The sequence below is a fragment of the Neofelis nebulosa genome, chromosome 2 (assembly GCF_028018385.1).
Source record: "Neofelis nebulosa isolate mNeoNeb1 chromosome 2, mNeoNeb1.pri, whole genome shotgun sequence".
Lineage (NCBI taxonomy): Eukaryota > Metazoa > Chordata > Mammalia > Carnivora > Felidae > Neofelis > Neofelis nebulosa.
This window is the reverse complement of record NC_080783.1, coordinates 130155138-130182775: the sequence shown is the minus strand read 5'-3', so window position 1 is coordinate 130182775 and position 27638 is coordinate 130155138. Positions and strand designations below refer to the sequence as shown.

The following is a 27638-nucleotide window of genomic DNA, read 5'->3' as shown; positions in this document are numbered from 1 at the left end:
GAGCTCTAATTGGAAAGTCATCTGCCTCATTTTTTTCCCTTCATCGCCTGACCTCACTGCTGAATTGAACAAAGACAGCAAAAGGGACACTACAGTGTCAAGTAAGGCAAACACAGCCATTGAAGAGTTGACTGTACGTTTGTACTCAACATTTAAGAAAATTCAAATATATGGATAATCTATTTGAGAAAATTACTCACTTAACACATCATCTTTTTCAAAAGTTCCCTAAAATTGCAAACTCCTATGAGAAAGAAAAATGATGTAAAAAAAAAAAAAAAAACTGACCACCATTTCCAGATTTATTTTCCATTGTTCCACGTGCTCTGTTTATTCTGACCTACTCTCCATTTTTCAGACTTTTCCACATTCATCTGGTCAGTCATGCTTATCTGGTCAGAATACTCTCCAGGGAATCTCACCTGTCAAGACTCCTCCCATTCCCTTGGGGACCTAAATCAAATACTACCTCTTCAGAGAAATCTTCCACATTCTACCTGTGCTGAGGTGATCACTCAATCTCACTCATGGAGCACTATCAATTACTGCTTGTCACATACATACAACTTAATCTTATTTGTGTCTGTCCTATCTTTCTTCTTATGGGCAATATCCATACCCTTCTTATACACCTTATCCTAAATGTCTTACGTTTTTAATAAACATTTTTCATCTGCATGTACATTATCTGACATATATCTTACTTATCCTGTACTTCTTTCTACCTAGGTGACCCTGAGCAAATTACTCATAATCTCTCTCTGAACCTCAGGTTTCTCATCTGTAAGAGAAGAAAATTAATTGTACATATCTCATGGAGTCATGAGGACCTAATGACATAATGCATGTAAAACACAAAGCCAGAGTCTCAGATTTTACTATTATATTATTACTATCATATTATTTCATAGAGCTATTAAATATTTTATAAAACTAACATAAAATTATGTTTAGAATACATGGAAAATGTACTATTGCACTAATCTTGCAAAGAAATAGAGCTATTAAATATTTTATAAAACTGACATAAAATTATGTTTAGAATACATGGAAAAATGTACTATTGCACTAATCTTGCAAAGAAATAGATCTATTTTTTCTTATTCTTTTTTTATTTGAGTATAGTCGACATATAGCTTTACATAAGTTTCAGGTGTACAACTTAGTGATTTGACAAGTTTTTACATGATGCTATGTTCACAAGTGTACCTACCCTCTGCCTCGTTACATTGCTATTACAATATCACTCACTGTATTTCTTATGCTTTGCCTTTTATTTCCAGGAATTATTTTTTCTGTAACTAGAAGCCTGTAAATCCTTCTCCCCCTCACCCATTTTGCCCATTCCCCACTCCCCTCCCCTTGCTTTTAGGTTTATCTTACTTTATTTCATAAGCTAACAAAAAATAAACAGTACCTCTAATTTCAGTTTTACATCTTCTTTTGTCTTAGAAATGTTGTCTAAACTAGAGATGGCCAACTCCACTCCACTACAGTACTGGCCATATATAACCAACCTGAAAGGGAAGAAGAGGAGAAATTTGTAGGACAAAAGAAATAAAGTAGAAGGGGAAGAGGCAGAATTACCATCATCTATTTAAAACCACAGTTAGGGAGAATCAAAGCAAATCTTACTTGTCCTGCATCTCTAGCTAGGTGACCCTGGGCAAATTACTTATCTCTCTGAGCCTCTGATTTCTTGTTTCTTTTTAACACAAATCACACATAGACTCATAATATGCTATTAAAAGGACTAATTTTTATTTCTAAATTTGAATGGGATGAATTTCCCATACATTTTTTCAGCAGGTAGATTTTACAAACCGGCTTGATAACTGTTTATGGTAAGTACACATGAATATCACAAAAACAAAATTAAAAATTTCTGTTTATGTTCCTAGTAAAGATGAATGTTCTACTGTTTACCCATACTCAGAAAAATTTAACTCAGACAATTTTATTGTCCTCACTAGTCATGACTCCACTCATCAATAAACCTAATCTTTCCTACTTTTTAATTAAGGAAAACACATTATCTGAAAATTGTGATTGAAGGAGCAACCTGAAGTGTGCTAGGTAGAAGGTACCTTGTACTACATGGAGTCTGAGCCTGCTTCAGGAACCACAGCTCCTCAGTAATATAGGCACTTTGCAGAGAGGTTGGGTAATTTATCGTTTCTTTTAACTCTCCATTGGGGAAAAAGAAAACTACTCATAAGTTCATGTTTAACTGTTGTTGATGCAAAGCAATTCATTAGCCACTTCTTAGTAGTAGGAACTACAGTGCTTAATTTTAAGAGAGAGAATGATATTTTAAGTGAAATTCCTTGGTACTTTCATTAACGTGAGTTGTTCGGAAGAGGTTTTTTTTTTTGTTTTTGTTTTTGTTTTTTTAGAAAGGGAAACTGCCTTCAGCCGTGAATCTAATAATCCCAAGTGGAGAATTATAAAATATGAGAGTTGGAACAAGCACTAGGCACCTGCTAATCTACCCCTAACATTTACAGATGGAGCAAAGGAGGCCAGATAATTAAAATGACTTCCTGAAAACTAAAGAAGTCAGAGGTAAAAGGTCGATAACCTGAACTTCTGATTTGCAAGGCAAACATCTGGATCCTTTTCTTTCCCCCTTCCTTTTTCCTGATCCACATACAGAACTCAAACTACCACCCTGAGATTAACTGTCCTATGTTCTAGTTACTGCCCAGGTAGTAACTTAATGGACAGTAGAAATAGCTATTTATGAGCAATTTTACTTTTTTTTTTTTTAAGTAGGCTTCATGCCCAATGTGTCCAACTCATGACCCTGAGATCAAGACCCGAGTTTATATCAAGAGTCAGATGTTTAACTGACTCTTGAGCCACCAAGGTGCTTCCCAGAGGAATTTTAATACTAACCCTCACTATAATCACAAACTGATAGCCACAAAATTTAAAATTTAAAAGTTACCTTTCCTTGTAGTTAATGAAAACTTGATACAAGTTCTGATCATTTTTATTTACAATGGAATCATGAATCTCTTGCATTAGGTTCCGATGAACTTTTACAAGTTCCTTAAGGAAAAAAATGTTAAAGGAAATTAGAAAACAGGACCAAAAATAAATCACCCCAAACCTAAAATCCCTACTGTTGCTAGACTTGTCATTCAAGGAAATGCTAATGCCCTCAAACTCTAAACCTGCTACTAAGGATGATAAAGAGAAAAGGAAGTGGAGGGGAAGAAGGGAGGAGAGAGAGGGGAAACGAAAAGGGAAGGAAAGAGAAGGGGACAGAAGAGGAGAGAGAGACAGACAAGCCATGTGCATGGGAAACAGCAATTTCAGATCTGACTTGAACTGTCACTGTCCTGTTGGGGAAAAAAAAAAATTATCTCACTACTTATTAAAGGGTAATTTATTCCTTGTATAAAAATATGTACAGCTCATTTTCATTATAGTCACTTTAACTTTTTAAATAAAACTATCCAAGTGCTTAATGTTTTATTGACGGGATAAAGTAATGATTCATGTCCTTGGGACATAAAAATGTAGATCTGTACTTTGGTCAATTAGTGGTGTCCTGGTGCTAAGCTAACAATAATCACACTAAATTACCTGAAACTAGACTACTAATGGCATAAATAAAGAGCAGATAAATTGTACTAGGCAGTTTACTAGAGTATCTCAGAAGTCAGAATTTTACCTTTTTCCTGATAAGCAAGTAATTTTCCGTCAGGCAGGAAATACACGTCATAGCCAGAAAATGAGGAAATTCTAATCAAGGTGCCAATTCTCGCATTAGCTCTTCCCTGTACCTTGGTGCACACACCAACTTCACAGCATGCCCTTTCCTTAGTAGGATGGAAAGGAAACAGGAATATGCTGGCCCTGCCCTTTTGCTGAAGAGCATGGAAAAGCCATAAGATTAAGGACTGTCAAAGAAGTCCTAAGTTACAGTGACCATATTAAGGTGGTTCAAGATGCTCATCTTCCTAGAACGTGCAGTTTGTTTTATGCTAAACGTTCATCTCATATTGTGACCTTGTTCTTCCTGCTATGCTACAAATCAATGAGAATGTCTTCATCTGCCCATAATCGGGGACAAGGACAACAACCAGCTACGTGACTGATACACATCAACACTGAATGCACAGAACCAAAATAGCAGGAAACTTGCAGTTAAGACAAGCAAGCTTATGCATAAAAGCTTATATATAGTATACATAAGCTATATATTAAAATCCGAGCCAGTTTTAAAGGTTTAAGAACTTGAATGTTGCCTAGCATGACCTCGGTTGGCATAGCATTTGGTCTGTTTCAATGCTTCTGCATAACTATACTCTAAGGATCATAAGATCATTGTAAGGTGCTCTGAAACCCAAAATGCTTACATAAATGTGAAGAAAAACACTTACAAATAACCACTAAAATGGATTTTTAAGTCATAAGGAAGTAGTGTATTTCAGAAATGGGAATTAAGGTTAGTACAACTGAAATCAGAGTAGAGGCAAGAAAGTGGAGGAAACGGATGCCCTCAGGACAGTGTGTACAGGATGGGGTTGAGGGACTGGCAGAATAGAGCAAGGAGTGGGACTGAAGGGGGCTCACACAAGGCAAAGAGACAGTGGCACCAGGGATTATTTAACTAAGACTACCTCTTCTTGACAAGCAGTTAAGGATAATTTTATGATCTTATCCACATGTTTTTAGCTTACATTCTGACTGACTTTGGTTGAAGATATGGTAAATCCCTTATTTCTAGAAAATAAGGATATAAGAACTCAACAGGCAAAAAAGAGTTAAAATTTTTTTATTTAAAAAAATTTTTTTAATTTATTCTTTTAAAGTTTATTTACTTTGAAAAAGAGAGAGCAAGCTGGGGAGGGGCAGAGAAAGGGATTGAGAATATCTCAAACAGGCTTCATACCCAGCATGGAATCCGATGCAAGGCTCGAACCCACGAACCATGACATCATGACCTGAGCCAAAATCCAGAGTTGGACAATCAACCAACTGAGCCACCCAGGTGCCCCAAGATAGTTAAAATTCTTAAAGAATACAGGAGAAGAGACAGGAAGATGGCGGCATAGGAGGACGCTGGGCTCACCGCGCGTCCTGCTGATCACTTAGATTCCACCTACACCTGCCTAAATAACCCAGAAAACCACCAGAAGACTAGCAGAACGGAGTCTCCAGAGCCAAGCGCAGACAAGAGGCCCACGAAGAGGGTAGGAAGGGCGGAGAGGCGGTGCATGCTGCACGGACTGGCGGGAGGGAGCCCGGGCGGAGGGGCAGCCCGCCGGCCAAGCAGAGCCCCCGAGTCTGGCTGGCAAAAGCAGAGGGGCCGGATGGTGTGTATTCCGACAGCAAGCAGGACTTGACATCTGGAAGGTTATAAGCTAACAGCTCTGCTCGGAGAACGGGAGGGCTGGAGGACAACGGGAGGGAGAGCTGCTGAGCCCCGCGACGATAGAGCTGTTTGGCAGGGAACAAAGGCGCTCGCCAGTGCCATCTCCCTCGCCCATCCCCCAGCCAAAATCCCAAAGGGAACCAGTCCCTGCCAGGGAGCTTGCTTGCTCCGCGCAAACACCCAACTCTGTGCTTCTGCGGAGCCAAACCTCCGGCAGCGGATCTGACTCCCTCCCGCTGCCACAGGGCCCCTCCTGAAGTGGCACAACCTAAGGAGAAGCGAGCTAAGCCTGCCCCTCCTGCCCCCGTGCACCTTGCCTACCCACGCCAGCTAATATGCCAGATCCCTAGCACCACAAGCCTGGCAGTGTGCAAGTGGCCCAGACGGGCCACGCCACCCCACAGTGAATCCCGCCCCTAGGAGAGGGGAAGAGAAGGCACACACCAGTCTGACTGTGGCCCCAGCGGTGGGCTGGGGGCAGACATCAGGTCTGACTGCGGCTCCGCCCACCAACTCCAGTTATACACCACAGCACAGGGGAAGTGCCCTGCAGGTCCCCACCACTCCAAGGACTATCCAAAATGACCAAACGGAAGAATTCCCCTCAGAAGAATCTCCAGGAAATAACAACAGCTAATGAACTGATCAAAAAGGATTTAAATAATGTAACAGAAAGTGAATTTAGAATAATAGTCATAAAATTAATCGCTGGGCTTGAAAACAGTATAGAGGACATCAGAGAATCTCTTGCTACAGAGATCAAGGGACTAAGGAACAGTCACGAGGAGCTGAAAAACGCTTTAAATGAAATGCAAAACAAAATGGAAACAACAACGGCTCGGATTGAAGAGGCAGAGGAGAGAATACGTGAACTAGAAGATAAAGTTATGGAAAAAGAGGAAGCTGAGAGAGAGATAAAAAAATCCAGGAGTATGAGGGGAAAATTAGAGAACTAAGTGATACACTAAAAAGAAATAATATACGCATAATTGGTATCCCAGAGGAGGAAGAGAGAGGGAAAGGTGCTGAAGGGGTACTTGAAGAAATAATAGCTGAGAACTTCCCTGAACTGGGGAAGGAAAAAGGCACTGAAATCCAAGAGGCACAGAGAACTAACTCCCTTCAGACGTAACTTGAATCGATCTTCTGCAAGACATATCATAGTGAAACTGGCAAAATACAAGGATAAAGAAAAAATTCTGAAAGCAGCAAGGGGTAAACGTGCCCTAACATATAAAGGGAGACCTATAAGACTCGTGACTGATCTCTCTTTTGAAACTTGGCAGGCCAGAAAGGATTGGCACGAGATCTTTAATGTGCTGAACAGAAAAAATATGCAGCCGAGAATCCTTTATCCAGCAAGTCTGTCAGTTAGAATAGAAGGAGAGATAAAGGTCTTCCCAAACAAACAAAAACTGAAGGAATTTGTCACCACTAAACCAGCCCTACAAGAGATCCTAAGGGGGATCCTGTGAGACAAAGTACCAGAGACATCACTACAAGCATAAATCATACAGACATCACAATGACTCTAAACCCGTATCTTTCTATAATAACACTGAATGTAAATGGATTAAATGCGCCAACCAAAAGACATAGGGTATCAGAATGGATAAAAAAAAAGACCCATCTATTTGCTGTCTACAAGAGACTCATTTTAGATCTGAGGACACCTTTAGATTGAGAGTGAGGGGATGGAGAACTATTTATCATGCTACTGGAAGCCAAAAGAAAGCTGGAGTAGCCATACTTATATCAGACAAACTAGACTTTAAATTAAAGGCTGTAACAAGAGATGAAGAAGGGCATTACATAATAATTACAGGGTCTATCCATCAGGAAGAGCTAACAATTATAAATGTCTATGCACCGAATACTGGAGCCCCCAAATATATAAAACAATTACTCATAAACATAAGCAACCTTATTGCTAAGAATGTGGTAATTGCAGGGGACTTTAACACTCCACTTACAGAAAAGGATAGATCATCTAGACACACGGTCAATAAAGAAACAAGGGCCCTGAATGACACAATGGATCAGATGGACTTGACAGATCTATTTAGAACTCTGCATCCCAAAGCAATAGAATATACTTTCTCCTCGAGTGCACATGGAACATTCTCCAAGACAGATCATATACTGGGTCACAAAACAGCCCTTCATAAGTATACATGCATACTTTCAGACCACAATGCTATGAAGCTTGAAATCAACCACAGGAAAAAGTCTGGAAAACCTCCAAAAGCATGGAGGTTAAAGAACACCCTATTAACGAATGAGTGGGTCAACCAGGCAATTAGAGAAGAAATTAAAAAATATATGGAAACAAACGAAAATGAAAATACAACCATTCAAACGCTTTGGGACGCAGCGAAGGCAGTCCTGAGAGGAAAATACATTGCAATCCAGGCCTATCTCAAGAAACAAGAAAAATCCCAAATACAAAATCTAACAGCACACCTAAAGGAAATAGAAGCAGAACAGCAAAGGCAGCCTAAACCCAGCAGAAGAAGAGAAATAATAAAGATCAGAGCAGAAATAAACAATATAGAATCTAAAAAAAACGGTAGAGCAGATCAACGAAACCAAGAGTTGGTTTTTTGAAAAAATAAACAAAATTGACAAACCTCTAGCCAGGCTTCTCAAAAAGAAAAGGGAGATGACCCAAATAGATAAAATCATGAATGAAAATGGAATTATTACAACCAATCCCTCAGAGATACAAACAATTATCAGGGAATACTATGAAAAATTATATGCCAACAAACTGGACAACCTAAAAGAAATGGACAAATTCCTAAACACCCACACTCTTCCAAAACTCAGTCAGGAGGAAATAGAAAGCTTGAACAGACCCATAACCAGCGAAGAAATTGAATCGGTTATCAAAAATCTCCCAACAAATAAGAGTCCAGGACCAGATGGCTTCCCAGGGGAGTTCTACCAGACGTTTAAAGCAGAGATAATACCTATCCTTCTCAAGCTATTCCAAGAAATAGAAAGGGAAGGAAAACTTCCAGACTCATTCTATGAAGCCAGTATTACTTTGATTCCTAAACCAGACAGAGACCCAGTAAAAAAAGAGAACTACAGGCCAAAATCCCTGATGAATATGGATGCAAAAATTCTCAATAAGATACTAGCAAATCGAATTCAACAGCATATAAAAAGAATTATTCACCATGATCAAGTGGGATTCATTCCTGGGATGCAGGGCTGGTTCAACATTCGCAAATCAACCAACGTGATACATCACATTAATAAAAGAAAAGATAAGAACCATATGATCCTGTCAATCAATGCAGAAAAGGCCTTTGACAAAATCCTGCACCGTTTCTTAATAAAAACCCTTGAGAAAGTCGGGATAGAAGGAACATACTTACACAGCATCAAAGCCATTTATGAAAAGCCCACAGCTACCATCATCCTCAATGGGGAAAAACTGAGAGCTTTTTCCCTGAGATCAGGAACACGACAGGGATGCCCACTCTCACCGCTGTTGTTTAATATAGTGTTGGAAGTTCTAGCATCAGCAATCAGACAACAAAAGGAAATCAAAGGCATCAAAATTGGCAAAGATGAAGTCAAGCTTTCGCTTTTTGCAGATGACATGATATTATACATGGAAAATCGGATAGACTCCACCAAAAGTCTGCTAGAACTGATACATGAATTCAGCAAAACTGCAGGATACAAAATCAATGTACAGAAATCAGTTGCATTCTTATACACTAACAATGAAGCAACAGAAAGACAAATAAAGAAACTGATCCCATTCACAATTGCACCAAGAAGCATAAAATACCTAGGAATAAATCTAACCAAAGATGTAAAAGATCTGTATGCTGAAAACTATAGAAAGCTTATGCAGGTAATTGAAGAAGATAGAAAGAAATGGAAAGACATTCCCTGCTCATGGATTGGAAGAATAAATATTGTCAAAAGGTCAATACTACCCAAAGCTATCTACACATTCAATGCAATCCCAATCAAAATTGCACCAGCATTCTTCTCGAAACTAGAACAAACAATCCTAAAATTTGTATGGAACCACAAAAGACCCCGAATAGCCAAAGTAACATTGAAGAAGAAAACCCAAATGGGAGACATCACAATCCCAGACTTTAGCCTCTACTACAAAGCTGTCATCATCAAGACAGCATGGTATTGGCACAAAAACAGACACATAGACCAATGGAATAGAATAGAAACCCCAGAACTAGACCCAAAATGTATGGCCAACTAATCTTTGACAAAGCAGGAAAGAACATCCAATGGAAAAAAGACAGTCTCTTTAACAAATGGTGCTGGGAGAACTGGACAGCAACTGCAGAAGGTTGAAACTAGACCACTTTCTCACACCATTCACAAAAATAAACTCAAAATGGATAAAGGTCCTGAATGTGAGACAGGAAACCATCAAAACCCTAGAGGAGAAAGCAGGAAAAGACCTCTCTGACCTCAGCCGTAGCAATCTCTTACTTGACACATCCCCAAAGGCAAGGGAATTAAAAGCAAAAATGAATTACTGGGACCTTATGAAGATAAAAAGCTTCTGCACAGCAAAGGAAACAACCAACAAAACTAAAAGACAACCAACGGAATGGGAAAAGATATTTGCAAATGACATATCGGACAAAGGGCTAGTATCCAAAATCTATAAAGAGCTCACCAAACTCCACACCCAAAAAACAAATAACCCAGTGAAGAAATGGGCAGAAAACATGAATAGACACTTCTCTAAAGAAGACATCCGGATGGCCAACAGGCACAAGAAAAGATGCTCAACATCGCTCCTTATCAGGAAAATACAAATCAAAACCACACTCAGATGTCACCTCACGCCAGTCAGAGTGGCCAAAATGAACACATCAGGAGACTGTAGATGCTGGAGAGGATGTGGAGAAACGGGAACCCTCTTGCACTGTTGGTGGGAATGCAAACTGGTGCAGCCGCTCTGGAAAGCAGTGTGGAGGTTCCTCAGAAAATTAAAAATAGACCTACCCTATGACTCAGCAATAGCACTGCTAGGAATTTACCCAAGGGATACAGGAGTACTGATGCATAGGGGCACTTGTACCCCAATGTTTATAGCAGCACTCTCAACAATAGCCAAATTATGGAAAGAGCCTAAATGTCCATCAACTGATGAATGGATAAAGAAATTGTGGTTTATATACACAATGGAGTACTACATGGCAATGAGAAAGAATGAAATATGGCCCTTTGTAGCAACGTGGATGGAACTGGAGAGTGTGATGCTAAGTGAAATAAGCCATACGGAGAAAGACAGATACCATATGTTTTCACTCTTATGTGGATCCTGAGAAACTTAAGAGAAACCCATGGGGGAGGGGAAGGAAAAAAAAAAAAAAAAGAGGTTAGAGTGGGAGAGAGCCAAAGCATAAGAGACTGTTAAAAACTGAGAACAAACTGAGGGTTGATGGGGGGTGGGAGGGAGGGGAGGGTGGGTGATGGGTATTGAGGAGGGCACCTTTTGGGATGAGCACTGGGTGTTGTATGGAAACCAATTTGACAATAAATTTCATATATTGAAAAAAAAATACAGGAGAATATTAAAGTAGGAATCTAGAACCCAATAAGATGATTGAGATTTTATAGTAATATACCACAATTTTAGCTAGTCTATTTTTACTTACAGGAATGTTGATGAATACTGAATCAAATTCTGCTGCTGTCAGAAATCTTTTTAGCGGTGCCATGAAATACTACAAGATAGGACAGAGAAATAATAATTAAGCACAATTTATCCTTATCTATATAATAGTTTTTCATTAACAAATGATCAATATTTATTGAAAGTCTATTGTTTATCCATATAATGAATACCAAGAAAAAAGCAGAAACTATTTTCTCTATCTTAAAGATTTTATACTTAAACAGACATATAAAGACATAAACGTAATTCATTTAAAGTATAAAATAAAAGGTTTAGGCAATGAATACTCCTGAAAGTAATAATAAAAAAAAGAACACTGTTGGCTGAATTGGAAAAAAAAAAAAAAAAAAAGGCAATATTTTGGAGATACAGGACTGATACAAAATACTCTCAAATGCCTTGATCTTGATCTTACCCTTCATTCCTTGACAATGTTAGTTCCTGGCCTACCATATCTCTTTCCATTATGACTCCCATGTCTGTTCTTGACAATCTCAGTATCTGTGCAGATCATCCTTCCAATAGTCTGGCCTTTTAGATCCTTGACTGCCGGTAATCTTGTGCTCCATCCTAGCTCAGCTCTCTGAGCTGAGTCATATTCCAAGACCTTCTCATTATCAACAACTACATAGGCTCTATAGCATTAATTTTAAGTAATCAACTCTCGATCACGACCTCCTACCTTTATAGCTCATTCCTTTAAAGAATTCTTTAACCCCACCGGGTCTGCCAATCCACTGATCATTCTATATCTCTCATGTCCTCACTTCCTCCCCACCAAGTTTACACTCCATAAACCATCATGAGAATCACTTCCCTTACCCTTTCTTCTTCCAGCATGCTTTTCTGGAAAAACAAAAACCCTTGTTAAATCTAGCTTGCCATATATGTTGTGCCTGTACCTAAGAAGTTAAATATGAACTAGATCAATAGTCTAATTTTCAATTGAGCCTGTGGTAATGCACAATCCTACATTTCCCTAGTCCATTTATTTCCCCTCTCTCCTAAACAACTCTGCAAAACCTTCAACTCTTTTCCTAAACATCTAGAACTATCTCCTTATTCTCATTTTCTTAACCTCTAAATGTAGAACTTGCCAGGGGTGGCCTCAAATCTCTCCTTCATCAACATTCATTCCCTAGGTGAATTCATCCAGTACCACTGACCTTATAAGCCATTGTGTAATGATAATGGCCCCATCTATTTGTCAACCTCTCCCCTTAATGCCAGCCTCATGTATCTAACTCCCTCCTCAACACAGCCCCTTGGAAGCTAATAGATATTGCAAATGTAGAATGTCTCAACAGACTCGTGATTCCCAGACCTGTCCTCCTCAGCTCAGTAACCATCTTTACTACTCACACAACAACTATTCATGCTATAAGCCTAGCGTTCTTGATTGCTCCCTTTCCCATATATCCTTCACCTGATTTATCATCTAATCCGCTCAGCTCTATTTTCAAAATGTATTCAGAATATGACCATTCCCTACCAGCTCTACAAATACTGCCATGTTCTGTCAATCTGATTATTCCAATATCCTTCTAACTTTTCTCCCAAAAAGTCAGAATACGCTGTGAAGAAACTTACATTAGATCATGTCACTTCTACTCACACACTCCAGCTTTGAGCGAGGTGTTCTCTGTGCCCCCCAACACGATGCGGTAGCTCACCAGCTCTTTGCTCTCCCTGCCTCTCTTCACTCACGCTGCTTCAGACACCTGGACTACTGCTACTCCTTGAAACACAGAACACTGTCTCATCTGAGGGCCTTTCTCCCAGGAACCGTCATCTCTGGGATGTTGGCATGGCTTGCTCCCTCAATTTCCTCAGCTGTCTGCTAAAATGTGATCTTACTAAAGAGGCCTTCCATTACTGCTTTACATAAAGTACCACCAGCCCACCCACATCACTCTCTGTCCTCTTTCCCTGACTGGTTTTTCTTCAGAGAATTTATCACCACCTGGCCCACTTACTTGCTTAAATTATAAACCCTCCTATGAGACAGAAAGTGTCATGAGAACAAGAGTTTTGTTGTGTCTATTGCTATATACTCAGTGCCTAGCACAGTGCCATTCAGATACTAAGAAATCAGTAACTAGTTGTGGAATAAGTAAGTTTGCTTGTTTTACTGAAAATTAGAAAGCATACAGAAGACACACTGAGTCTCATATAGTAACTATAAAATGCACTATTTGGACATCAAAAATAATACCTGATAACTTACTTTTTCTATTGACTCCAACGTTTCTGTGTATTTTTCTTCTGTCTGCTTAATTTCTGCTAGGCAGCAACTTCGTATGTCATTTTCTGGACATTTCTGCAATTAGAGTCATCAAAAAAATTATTTAATCAAACACATGTATTAATTAATCTCTCATAGTACATAGAAAGAACTCAAAACTACTGATTTTCTTAAGCTTTCCATTTTAATAAAACACAACCAAAAGATCTATTTATGGCATTTAAGAAGTATCTGTTCTTAAAATTTTGAACAATGTAAGTGAAAAAGGTTTAAATAATTAAAAATAAACTTCTGAGGATACACCCTCTTTATACTGAAAAAAATCTCTTTCATTATAAATGTTATTCATTCTGGAAACATCACCCATGGTGTCATATAGTGTTCTTAACGTACAGCGTACTTTACAAGTGTTGTAGAAATACTTGCAAAATATCAAAAGGACATTTGATAAATAAAAATCTTAAAATACTTTTTGTGAAGAATTAACATTCTCGTGTTGGGCTCTTCCACTAGGTGTTAAGACTGGAGGTAGCAGAGCCTAATATTAAGATGGAAGGTGTGGGCCTCAGGTAGAACTGGGCTCAAGTACCAGTTTTTCTGTAATTCGCTGGTTCTTGTGAATAAGTTACCTATTTTCTCCATGTCTCAGTCTTCTCCTCCACACAACAGTGAGAACTACAGATCCAACCCCAAGGAGCTGTAAATGAGCTATCCTGGTAGAGCACCTATACCACCCTGAGAAGTACACAAGAAGGGCCCCATGCATTTAAATTATCACTGCTGTGAACCCTGCCCCATAGAAACCACCCAGCACTGTCAGCTGAATGAAGACTGTCCTTGGGAGACACACTCAAGACTTTGCTGGTACCCCGAGCAGATGATAATTATATTAGGAGATACAGATGATACCCTGTCACCTAAAAATAGTCAAAATACTGCCACAGGCAGCCTGTCAGCTCACACAGTGGGTTAAAGCTCATTCACTACCAAATACAGGCCAGTAACTTGTTTCCATCCCACAGAAGCTACTCTCCCTATCTGGGGCACTGGACAACCCACCAGCCTTTTATGAAAGCCAAGACTACAAAGAGAGCTGAGGAAATTCATCACAGCACTAAAAAATCCCATACTACCACCTAGCTGATGAGGAAAGGGTTTTGTATAAAAAAAAAGATTAATAATGGGGTGCCTCGGTGGCTCAGTCAGTTAAGCGTCCGACTTCGGCTCAGGTCATGATCTCGTGGTTCGTGGGTTTGAGCCCCACATCAGGCTCTGTGCTGACAGCTCAGAGCCTGGAACCTGCTTTGGACTCTGTGTCTCCCTCTCTCTCTGCTCCTCCCCTGTTCATGCTCTGTCTCTCTGTCTCTCTCTCTCAAAAATAAATAAACATTAAAAAAAATTTTTTAAAGATTAATAAAAGCCTACACGACTGACCATTTTTTTTGTTTCAAATTATAGGTGAGAAAATAATTCAGAGTAATTCTTTCTGAATGTTTTAGATATTTTTGTGGCAGATTAACCTCTGTGCGTGCATACTGACTATGACAATATCTGAAACTAAATTTATAAAACAGTAAAAATACTAGGAAACCTATAATGAAACAAAAGTAAAAAATACCTCTTATCAACCCCCGAACAAATATGAAGAAATATTCTTTAACATATATTTTATGCTACATCAAATTTAAAGAAGATTAAACTGCTTTGTAAGAGAAGATTTCCTTTCATGGTAAGAAGAATCCTTTCACAATTCCCTGAAATTATGTTCTACTGCCACTCTGGCACTATTTAGCTGGGTGGCATTTCTCTCTCAGACTTTCCTTCCTAACAAGTAGAATTCAAGGACTAGACCAGAGATTCTCTCTGGTTGTTGTGAACTATAAAATGCTGGGTGTATGTGTCTCCAAATGCAATAAATCATGATTATGTAGTTAAAAGCTAGCAAAGGTAAAAAGAAAACAAAAGCCTATTCTAGCAGAAGTTACACAAATAATTATATTAATTAGTCTTGCAAGGAATCACTTTCCTAATAAGATACTCAAAGTAACTTTAACAATAAGGCAAGTGAGATCCTACGGCTTGATGTGCTTCCTCTGCCTTCATTAAGTCCTCATAGACTTCTCCACCTTCGTCTTCCCCATAAACACAGTCGTAGAGACCTTCTTCATCTTCCACATGGGTTTCACTACAACAAAGGGTAGGATACTCAGGTCATTTTCTCTTATGCAGTAAATGCAACAGCTACATAGAGCCTAGTAGAAAACCCAAAGAGGAAATAAAACATAATTCATGGGAAGAGTCAAAAGGCTTTACATTACGGCTCTTTCCCTCCTAATGAGAACAATGCCAAACAACAGAATCCACCCAGGATGGCAGTGACAGCTAACATTCACTGGGTATTTACCATGTACAAGCACATAAATGATCACTCTGCACACACGACTTCATGTAGCTGGCCCAAGCCCAGTATTCACTACCTGTGCTATCAGGCATTACTATTTGATCCCTTATAGAGATAAGGAAGCTGAGAGAACTGAGGGTTATTTAACTTGCCCGTGGAAACACGGCTTGTCCATGGCAGATCCAGATTTAAAACTTAGTCTTACATTCTAAATGTTTTCATTACTCTATCATATGGCCCACATTTTTCCTATTTCAAGGCCTGAGGTTGATCATATATATTAAGGGGTACAACATGGGGAACACAGGGGTGCTGGGGACAATCTCATAGTTTATAAATAGTCTTTTAAAAGCATCAGTTTCAGAACGCCTAGGTGGTTCAGTCGGTTAAGCAACTAACTCTTGATTTCGGCTCAGGTCACGATCTCACAGTTCTTGAGATCAAGCCCCGCGTTGGGCTCTGCACTGTCAGCGCAGAGCCTGCTTGGGATTCTCTCTCTCTGTCTACCCCTCTCCCACTTGTTCTCTTCCCCCTTCCAAAATAAGTAAACTTAAAAAAAAATAAGAAGAAAAGCATCAGTTTCTGCAGGGTTATTATTGCCAGTATCTAATGTAGTGGTTTTCCAACCACGCTCCATCCAGTCTACTCAGAGAGTACGTACAGGTCCCTGAGTCATCCAGATCCTACTATTATCTGTTTTACTTGCCTATTTTCTATGTAAAAAAAAAATGGTTCCAAGGCCACAAGGCATTTGAAATCAGCTGATCTCCTGATAGATGAAAAACATCCCAATTTTTAAAGCTTCCATGGCACTTACACAGTAACTGACTGATGTATCTTTCCTAAATCCTTCATATGATATTGTAAACCCATTCACTCAAAGTAGAAATAGCTGGTTGCACCTATCACATGTTTTATTACTACTCCTTAAGTTTTTCCTTTCAGTTCAAGACTTCTATATATAGCTTCTATTCACTAATAATCCCAAAGAATTGAGATTAATACATTTAGACATGTTAGAAAGAAGCATTAACCTTTGTCTGAAAAAAAAAAAATCAACTCCTTCAATACTGCCAGCCCTTAGCACCTATCATGGGCCTGTGCAGATAGAACGGTATAAAATTTATATGTACAAAAATAAGAACACTGTAACTGTAAATGTCACTCTACGACTTGGGAGCATTTTTCAAAATAGGTTCAATCACAAGGTTGTCTATGTTGTCATGAAGGATTATTTGGAAGCATTTGATAGGAATGAACTGTTTCAAACATTCAGAAGAAAGAAAGGCGCCTTAAGGGAGACTTACCTGGTAGTAACAAATATGTCAGAGAAGTCTGCTCTCAGAAAAATTTGTTCTAGAGTTAGCAGTCTACCCAACCATTCACTCCACAGACATTTTCTAAGAACCTACTGAGGTCCAGACTCTTCAGTGCTAAGAATGCATAGATCAAGAAGATCTGAGGACTCTCCCATAGTCTAGTGTAGGTAACAGCATGTGAACACATAATTCTAGAAGTACAACAGAGCAGATGAATGCAGAATGTAGGAGTAAGGGAAAGACTAACTCTGACTAAAGAAGTCCGGGAAGGCTTCACAACAGATATTACATCTGAACTGGATCTTGAATGTATTTATTTATTTAATAGGTATTTGCTAAATAAATACTACCATGTTCCAGGAGATATGGTTGTACACTAGGCAGACACAGTTTCTGCCCTCAGAGGTGACACATACTCAGTGAGGAGAAGGACATCCCACAAAAGGACACCAACACGTGCAAAGGCAAAAGCTATGAAGAGCCTGGCAACATCATGAGTGGCATCTCATTCAGGTAAGTGAATGTGACCCCCAGAGGGACGAGCTAAAACCAACCTGAGAAAGGCAGTACACCCTGTAACCTCAACCTTACCTGGGCATTTTGGATACAAGAGGAGGTACAAGAGGAGGCTCTATACAGCAGTAGAGTGGAGGGAGCAAGAAGACACTAAGCCCCAAAATGAAACCCTGTGGGTAAGAGATAGCGAGAGCCATAACTAGAGTGAGGAAAGGCAAATGCGGAGAGAGAGAAAGAGACTGCATCAGGTGCAGTCAACCAGACTTGGCGACCAGTCAGAATTAGAGAGAGGGGAGAAAGGAGTGGAGGATGCCACTTAGCTTCCTACTTTGTAAAACTGGGCAGATGGCAAGTCACAGATAACAGGGGAGAGTTCAACCGGTCTGAACACTTTCTATAATGCAAAGGATAGGAAGGTTTGAGGAATCTATGAGGGAGCTAGGAAATGAAGGAAGAGGCTCTGCATCAAAGAGGACCTGTTCAACAAGAAGATAGGCTATGAAATCCATTTCTCTGTTACTCCTAATCCCAGCTCTGCTGCCTTTGACCACCTCCTGCCCCCCCCCCCCAAAAAAAATACCTCATCTTGCTTAAGTGTTGCTTTTGACTATTTCCAGTCAGGGTAGAGGCACATACTGTATGAATACACACGGATTTTTCTTTAAGAATTGTAGGAGATAGGACACCTAAAGCACAAGCAACACGATCTAAAAATAAACAAGCGGGACTGCATCAAACTAGAAAGCTTCTGCACAGCAAAAGAAACCATCAACAAAGTGAAAGGACAACCTATGGAGTAGGACAAAAATATTTACAAACCATCTATCTGATAAGCAACCCATATAACTCAAGAACAACAAAATAACCCAATTAAAAAATAGGCAAAGGATAGGACTAGACATTTCTCCAAAGAAGATACATGAAGGGCCAACAGGTACATGAAAAGATGCTCAACATCACTAGACATTAAGAAAATGCAACTTAAAACCACAACGTGATACCACCTGATGCCTGTTAGAATGGCCATCACCAAAACACAAGAGATAAATGCTGGCATGGATATGCAGAAAAGAAACCCTCATGCCCTGTTGGGGGGACTGTAAATTGGTGCAGTCACTGTGGAAAACAGTATGGAAGTTCTTCAAAAAATTAAAAATAGAAATACAATATGATCCAGCAATTCCACTTCTGGGATATATCCAAAGGAAACAAAAACACTAGCTCATAATGGTATCTGCACCTTCATGTGCAGCATTATTTAGAATAACTAAGATATGGGAACAATCTAAGTGTCCACTGATTGATGAATGGATTAGGAAGTTGTGGTGTGTGTGTGTGTGTGTTTGTGTGTACATATATATATACACACACATATATATGTATACGTATATACATAAATTTGTATATATATGTATATGTATATATATCATCCACATATATATACATATACACACATATATAAGTATATATATAAATCTGTATATATATGTATACACACACATATATACATACACACACTGTAATATTCAGCATAAAAAATGAGGAAATTCTACCATTTAAAGTAACATGGATGGACCATGAGGGAATTATGCTGAATGAAATAAGTAAGACAGAGAAAGCCAAACACTGTGTGATCTCACTCCTGTGTGGAATCCAAAACAAAAACAAAAACAAACCAAAAAAAAAAAACAAAAAACCTGTCATAGAAAAAGAGATGAGATCAGACTTGGTGGGGATCAGAAGTGGAAGCGGGGGTGAGGGATAATTGGAGGAAAGTGATTAAAAGGTATAAAGTTCCAGCAATAAGGTAAATAAGTACTAGGGATGGAATGTTCAACATGATGACTACAGCTAACACTGCTGCATGGTATACAGAAAAGTTGTTAGGAGAGTAAACCTTAAGAGTTCTCATCACAAGGACAATTTTTTTTTTTACCTTTTTTCTTTCAATTGTGTCTATGTAAGTTGATAGGTGTTAGCTGACCCTACTGTGGCAATCATTTCATGATATATGTAAATAAAACTATATACTGTACTCCTTAAACTTACACAAGGATGTAGTTCAATTATTTCTCAATAAAACTGGAGAACAATTTTTAAAGAATCGTAGGAGTGACACACATGCATGTGTGTGCATGCAAATGCACCCACACACACTCAAGATTGGGCTAGAATGGTTTGGGGTTTTTTTACATTCAATCCCATACTAAGGGAGCTTTTCCTGCTAACAGTTTGGTCAATAATTCCTGACCTGTATAAAATGAAGCTGGGGGGAGTGGGAAAGGACACCTGTGATTCTTCCAGTGGTCAACAATTCAACAATAATCTATGTTACTTCTCCCATGTCCAGGCCATTTATACATGGGCGAGAGTGACACCCTGATCATCAAGGTAGAAAAAGCAAAGACACTGTGCTTCCCAGCCGCCTCACACCTCCATTCCAGCCTGTGTCTGTTTCTCTCCATGTGAGAAGAGAATGATTCCCACTGCAGTGGAGAGTAGGATTCCCACTGCAGTGTTTGTTCCAGGGGCTTCCCTTGGGGTGACTCACCCCCAAAAGTCAGAGTTAAGGATATGAGCCATAGAGATCTTAACAAAGCTAAGACTGAAAATCAAGGTGTCATAGCAAACTCAAAGCAAGCACCTGCAGGAATAACCATATTTAGACCTTCTACCACCAGATGGAAAGTTGAAGCAGGCTGCATCTCACAGAACATGAACTGCTATCTCAGAGCAGCTGGATCAGGAGCCCAGATTTCTCCAAACTTAGCTAGGGATGCACCCTCACAGGATTTATCCTGACATCCACCAAAAAAAAATGGGGAAAAGCTAGGAAAATTAGTAGCTGTAAGCAACAATTGGCAGGGCTCAAAAAAGAACATCATAATAGCTCTAGAAATAATATAATCTTCCTAACATTTCAGAGGATTTGGTTATAATACCAGTAACCTTACAGTCACTTTATGAAGACTGTAGCCAATTCAATGAGATGATCAGCATCAATCTTGCTCAAGATCCGTGAGTTCTTAGAGGTGTTAACAAGAGATAAGAAACTATCCTTAATTCACATTTAAAATATAAGACTTCAAGGCCCATGCAAGTGAAACCTATTCTGGGAAGAGCAGCTCAGCAGCCATCCCAGAGTCTCCTGTCAGCACTGTCCTCTGCTCTTCTACAGGAAGTTCCCAGATGGGCAATTCAAGGTGCTTCCTGGGGTCACTGCCATGAGGAAGAGCCTAAGCTCTGGAGTAAGAACTGTTTGGGTTCAAATCCAAAGACTAAAATTTACTAGCTATGACCGTCAACAAGTTTCTTAGCTTTCCACAATTCAGTTTTCTCCTTCATAAATTGGGATACTAGGAACCTCATCGTGTGTGTATACCACAAAATAATGCATGTAACATGGTTATGGGCTCTCAATAAGCTCTTTTTTATAAAACTAAACAGCTCGGGCCTGAAGCAAAATGCTGAAACAGTAGATGCTTAATGCAATTCTGCTTAGTCATTCAGAACACAAATATTTATCGAGGACCTACTATTCACCAGATGCTGTGTAAAGTTCTAGGACGACAGCCAAGAACAAGGTTAAGTCCCTGATCTCACCAAGTTGACCTTCGAACGAGGACGTGGACAACAAATGAAGCAAACAAAGATGGTCTCAGGCAGTAGTGATTGCCTTAAAACCACATAGCTAAGTAAAGGGCCCACAGCAATTTCAGATGCAGTCGTCAGGAAGGCCTCTCTCTGGAGAGACATCCGAGCAAAAATGGGAAAGGTGACGGGTCAGCCATAAGGGCAGAAGGAGCAAGTGCAAAGGTCCTACAGCAAGAACAAGGTTGGAGTGCTAGTGTATTAGGATGGATGAGTGGATGAATGGATGAATTTCCACAGAACCTGAATCCCTCCTGGAGCATAATATATTTCTTATTATAATTCTTTGCAAACAAGCCTGGTCTTTGTCATTAATTCCTTGAGGGGTGGGGATCATGTCTTATATTTATTTGTAATCTGCACAAGTCACTCAATCAGCAGAAGATAATCAGGTGCAAAGGCCTTTGCCTTTCCTGACTATTAAATAATAAAACCCAAAAGGATTCTCTGTGCAGAACAAACACCATCTAATGAAACTCCCTAAATAACTCCAGCCCACACTAATCTCGCCCTTCCTTGAACAGACAAAGCACGCACTATCTGCCCTACAATTCTAGTAGATCCTGTTTCTTTGTCCTTGTTCCTTAATTGTCCACCCCAGTTTTACCCACCACCTCTAGTACGCCTTTAAGAAACTTCCAAATTCGACTTCATTGCAGTCTGTTTTCTTTACTTGTCTTAAGGACTGGCACGGTGTCGGGCATGCCATAGGAACTACAAAGTACGTTCTCTCGTGAAGCTTTCCATCACTAGTTTGAGGTGAATTCTTACACGTCTTAATCATTAAGCCACTTTTCCACTTCTGAAAGCTATTTTAACATCCATCGTTAAAATCCACCAAGAATGCAAAAACTGGCAGTGCTTTAATTTTGCTGAAGATGCCCAACATACTCTATTAAATCAGGAAGGCCTTTGTAAATGTCTTCATCATTAACACTTTCTTCTGTTGGGAAGGGCCTAGGAGAGAGGGAGAAGGGAGAAAAGGGTGAAATTATCAACAGCTAGGCTAGGCATTTACTTCTCACTAAATGCATGAGCTCAGCTGCCACCAAAGTGGTCAGGTCAGTCACCATGTGTAACACAACATCCTGGGGGTCTCCCAAAGTGCCTGTCCCGTGGCTGCCCAGGGAATCCCCCAGGGAGGCTGTGACACCTGCTACCCCAAATTATCTGGAGCAATTACCGTGGTCATCGCAGTTACGTGAGCAGCTGTGGCCATGCTAAGGTGCCCATCTGATGTGCCACACACCACTTACCTGCAGGCTCACCACAATGCGGCCACTGCAGCTCCCCAGTTCAGAGAACAGGCAGCTGCCCAAGTGCCCCTGTGTTCAGCACCATCTCTTTTCACCTATGGAATCTGATCTGACTGACAGATAGTTTGGTAACAGTCATCTTCACGTGACTCAGCTCACCAAATATAGAGAAAAATTATTAGAAGACCAACATATCATGCCCTCAATATATGATTGATTCTCGCAGACTTCTCTACTTGGACAAGATATTTATGTTGTGTATTTTATTTTCATTTATTGGACAAAGGAGGAAACCCAGACCTTAGGAAGAGTAGGATGTTTTCTTTGTCCCCTATTAAAAGAAAAGCACTTTCATTTATCCCCTAATTCCTAGCCATTGACTTTCTTTTTTTTGCCTACTGTACTATGAACTTTTTTCATAACACCCACATAATGCCCGAGTGCATGTCTAACACAGGCATAATTATACTATCATGCCAAAAGTTTTACTTTCTTTACATGCAGCCAGCATGTCATATTTCACAAAAATAAGAGGATCCAACAAAATAATAAATGAGCACTAAGTGATAACTATATTTAATAAACTGAAAAGCAGATTTTCACACTGCCTTATGGATTAATTGAATACTTAAGACATTTAAAGAAGCTACATTTTTCAAGTAAATTAAAATGTGAGAAATGCTAAAGTTTCAAAATACTTTTTTTTTAAATAAATTCCGGCACATTTGATTATGCTCTTATATGAAGTTCACTGCAGAAAATTTGAAAATATAGATAAGAATAATTAAGAAGGAAAGAAAAACCTTCTAATATATATGCTTTCAGAATCAAATATGCATAAATACATCTGGGGCGCCTGGGTGGCTCAGTCGGTTAAGCGTCCGACTTCAGCTCAGGTCACGATCTCACGGTCCGTGAGTTCGAGCCCCACATCGGGCTCTGTGCTGATGGCTCAGAGCCTGGAGCCTGCTTCCGATTCTGTGTCTCCCTCTCTCTCTGCCCCTCCCCCATTCATGCTCTGTCTCTCTCTGTCTCAAAAATAAATAAAAAACATTAAAAAAATATGCATAAATACATCAAAATAGAATCAGGCTATTTATTTCAAAATCTGTTTACATATAATGACATAAAATAAATATTAAGATGGAAAGATGAATCATGTAGAGCAAATTGCAAGGTGTTGAACATGTACCCAGCCTAGAGATTACTTCTGTAGGAAGCTGCCAAAGTCACAGCCCATTTCCAAAAAAGGGTACGCAGGGTATCCTCCCTGAGGTCATTAGGCTTTGTATCCAGGGAAGGGGCTGCCTAGTTACTGCTGATCAGTCCTGTAAAATGTGCTTATATCCTCTTCTTAAAACCTGAATGTGAGTTGGACACAGAATAATAGAAGCAACAGAGGGAGAGAGACAGCATCACAGAGCCCCATAAAGGCTGGAGACTAAGGAATGGACCTCTGAGAAAACAAGGTAAAAAATGAGATCCATTCCATTTCTATGGGGCCTAGCTGTGTAGCTACTGAAACTATCATTAATGTTACTAAGAATACGATTTTCTGACTGATATAACTTGAGAATGTAGTAAACAGAAAAAGTCCAACATGATATACACATCTACATTTATTTCCATGCTTACTGACTGCATAATACTCCATTGCACAGAGATGGCACAATTACTTTAACCTATTTCCAACTTTTTCACTTAGTACCAATCCTCAACACATATCCTTGTACACATATTATTTTATATTTGTCTGATTTACTTTTTGAATTCCTAAAAGTTGTGAGTTATGGTTATGGACTATAGGAAATAAATGTACTACAACATCTTTTAAGTGTGTATTTACTTGAGCATTTGTGTTTGTTTTGATGAATCGTATGTAATGAAATGAAATGTTGGAGGAAATTAAGAAAACAAAGAACCCTACCGGTAACAGTCAGTAGTGAATTGACAATGATGTTTAGCCAATGTATCTTATTCAACTCTATAAATAAGTTCTTACTTGCTCAATTGATTTCAAATGTGTAGTAGGCACTGAAATACCATGCACTGTATGTGCATGAATGAGATATGGTCCCTGTATGCAAAGTCTTTTACAAATAGTAACCATTCAGTAAATAATCATTACATTCATTGAGCAAATGAACACTTGAATCAAGCTTACCTGATTCCTGTGGCCAACGCTATAGGTGTGCGAGAAAGTCGTGACAGTGTTTCTATAACCTGAGAAAAAAAGGAAAGCGTTAATTAGACATGTACTTCGGGAAAGATAAGAATTTTTTTCAAAGATAATCTTACAATCTAAGATTAACAATGGCAGCAGAAATGTAAATTTGCAGATACCAACAAAAGTACAGAATGGGAAGAGCGGTTTCTGAAAATTATAAACTCCTGGGTTATAATCTAGTCCCTTCTTTAACTGTTACTCTAAGCAGATTGTTAAGCATCTGGTTTACAGTTTCCTTATCATTAAAGCAAGAAGTTAGATGAGGTAATACTAAAGGTCTTCTATCTCCACTTCTACAGAATCTGAAAGATCTTGTAAAGTTGTTCTGTCCAAGTACAGTAGCCACTGGCCACACGGACAAGCTATTTAAATGTTTCTTAGTTGTACTAGCCGCATTTCAAGTGCCCAGTAGCCAAATCTGGCTAGTGGCTACTGTATTGCAATACACAGTCATCAAACATTTGCATCATCACAGAGAGTTCTACTGGAAAGCACTGCTATACAGCCAAGTGGTTTAGAGTGTGGGCTCTTGAGCTAGTTCAAACGAGTTCAAATCCTGGCTTTACATTTCTTTAGCCAAAAACCTCCAGCAAACTGCCTAACTACCCTACGCTTCAGTTTTATCATCTGGATACTGCCTATAATCATAGTTAGGTAATTAATAATCATTAGGTTACTGTAAGAATTAAGAAGATAATACATGATAACTGTTTAAATGATAGCTATTCTTTATAATTGCTAACTTTAAGAAAATTATTCTGAGTATTTTCAGAGTTTCCTAATCCCTTGACTATCTATCTATCTATCTATCTATCTATCTATCTATCTATCTATCTATCTAAATGATTACTTATGAAGACCTTGGTACCTACGTCTAAATGTGCCCTGCTATAGTTTTAGAACCTAGCGATTTTACCCTTCCTTGCCACTTTTACACCTAAGATTATCTTGCTCAAAGAGTTAGTGATGAACCCAAAGAGCTAAAATGTATTTTTCTCATGAAACCTATTTCTATGATAACAGATATAATTTGTCCTAACTCTCAAAACTAAACAAAATTTAAAGAGGTTCTTCTGTAAGTCCTATTCAAAATGAGGGGTGGGGAAGGCAAAAATCTCTCTCTGAGCTGAGTTCATCTTCTAATTCCTCAGTTCAAATACCAAGACCTACTAGCAATGTCTCAGTATGCCACAGAAATCTCTTAAAGAGTATTAGCCACACGTGTACCTATCTCTTGCCTACTTCAGGAAGAAGTACACTGCTGAAGTTATAAACAGATAGCTCTGGAGCAAGAGAATCTGGTTGAGCCCTGGCTCACAGATTTTAGCTAAGCTCACCTTTCCTAAGCTCTATAAAATGTGGGTTAGGACAACTAACTACCAGCCTCCCCATGGGGTTACTGAAAAGATTAAGTGAGATAATGCCCATCAAATGATTCACCCAGTAAAGGTGAACTTTTATTATATAAAATTATCATTATAGACAAATAAAGTTTAATTGAAAGACTATGCTATTTCTTCCTGGTTTAACTTTTTTGAACATCTGATATGAAAGCAAGACACAATCAGGTATCAATTAATTCCCCATAATAAAGATAAAAGAATCTTCAGTGAATCTGTAAATTCAGAAGATCATGAATGAACAAATAATAAGTTTATCAAAATAAGCTAACTCAAAAATAACCATTTGCTAAAATTACAAAATTATGCATTACTGAGAAATATCTAGCTTTTGGAAGATTCTGGAATAATCTAAGTAGTAGACACATGAATTAATAATACTGTCAAATTTTAGCATCAACCTTATCCTGATGCACACCGTTTTAAAGCTGTGGTGTGAAATCTGCTATCTGAAATTCTATTTTACGCTGTGGTCCCAGCATTGCCATTACTCAAGAAAAACAGCAATAGCATTAGTATTAGGTATTTTACGTGATATATTTCACCACTGCTATTTTACATTATAATAGAAATATATTTTATTCTTTGAGATATTTTCTATAATAACTATAACGTATCTAAAGGTAAGAATGTATTTTGTGTCCCTTTTCCCACCATTGGTACTATTCACAACCATCCCCATCCAAGACCGTTGTTTGAGTTTTGTGTACAATTGTCCGCCAGGGGGAGCCAAAAGACAGTCTATCACTTTAGTCCTGTATTACATGTTTATAAAGTACAAACATTTCTGAAAATCACCAAGATGAAATCAACTCCTATTATTTACTTAAAAATATTACTTATTACCATTCAGTAATATAAAAATAAAGATACAAATTCAGTGGACAGGAAGGATGGAAGAATAATACATAGCATGTCTTAAAGTAAATCTCTCAGGACCATCTCTCAGTTTTGTGTCTATCTGATCGTACATCAAGTCCATCCATTAATTCTAAGTTTAGCCAAAGCAAATAAGTCTGTTTAGTCAATGTAGTGTTTTTAGAACAGTGTGTATTCTATAAAGGTGGAGCATATCCGGATTTGGAATAGACAAGTATAAAAATTAATGCCAGATTCTCCTGACATTAGAAACATTCATTCAAGAATATTTACAAAAGAAAATATCCCCAAGGGCAGCAAGACTATTTTCCCTGAAATTTATTGATTTATAAATTGTTACCTCAACATAATATGAAATTACAGACATGAACTGACAAAGGGGTAACTTAGTCAGAATATCTGCAAGTTAATAGGACAACCACCAACTAGTAAATCCATGTTATTCCTTGTTTGTTAAGAAGAGCAGCATTTTTAAGGAAAGTAAAATATTTCCAGATAATATAAGTAACAGTTACTTTGGGAGGAAGGTGGAAGAGGTAAGAAGGGCTTCTATATGCTTGCTTTAGAAGGTGGGATTGATCCCAAAATCTATGAAAGATCATTTATAAAGTTTAAAAAGGAAGATACCCAGGTCAAAACTGCACTTTTAGAAGATCATTCAGCACAGTGAAG

General features: G+C 38.8%; 1 protein-coding gene across 2 annotated transcripts in view; it reads right to left on the bottom strand.

Annotated features, from left to right (window-relative positions):
• The window catches only part of VAV3 (vav guanine nucleotide exchange factor 3), a 362499-nt gene that overhangs the window by 174446 nt on the left and 160415 nt on the right, over nt 1–27638 (bottom strand). For both annotated transcript variants that reach the window (XM_058716351.1, XM_058716352.1), the window contains exons 3-9: nt 24625–24683; nt 22096–22161; nt 15394–15502; nt 13300–13392; nt 11053–11121; nt 2951–3054; nt 1418–1517 (exon numbers count right to left, since the gene is read on the bottom strand). In XM_058716351.1, coding sequence (XP_058572334.1) covers nt 1418–1517; nt 2951–3054; nt 11053–11121; nt 13300–13392; nt 15394–15502; nt 22096–22161; nt 24625–24683 — 600 coding nt within the window. The remainder of the gene's footprint in view (nt 1–1417; nt 1518–2950; nt 3055–11052; nt 11122–13299; nt 13393–15393; nt 15503–22095; nt 22162–24624; nt 24684–27638) is intronic.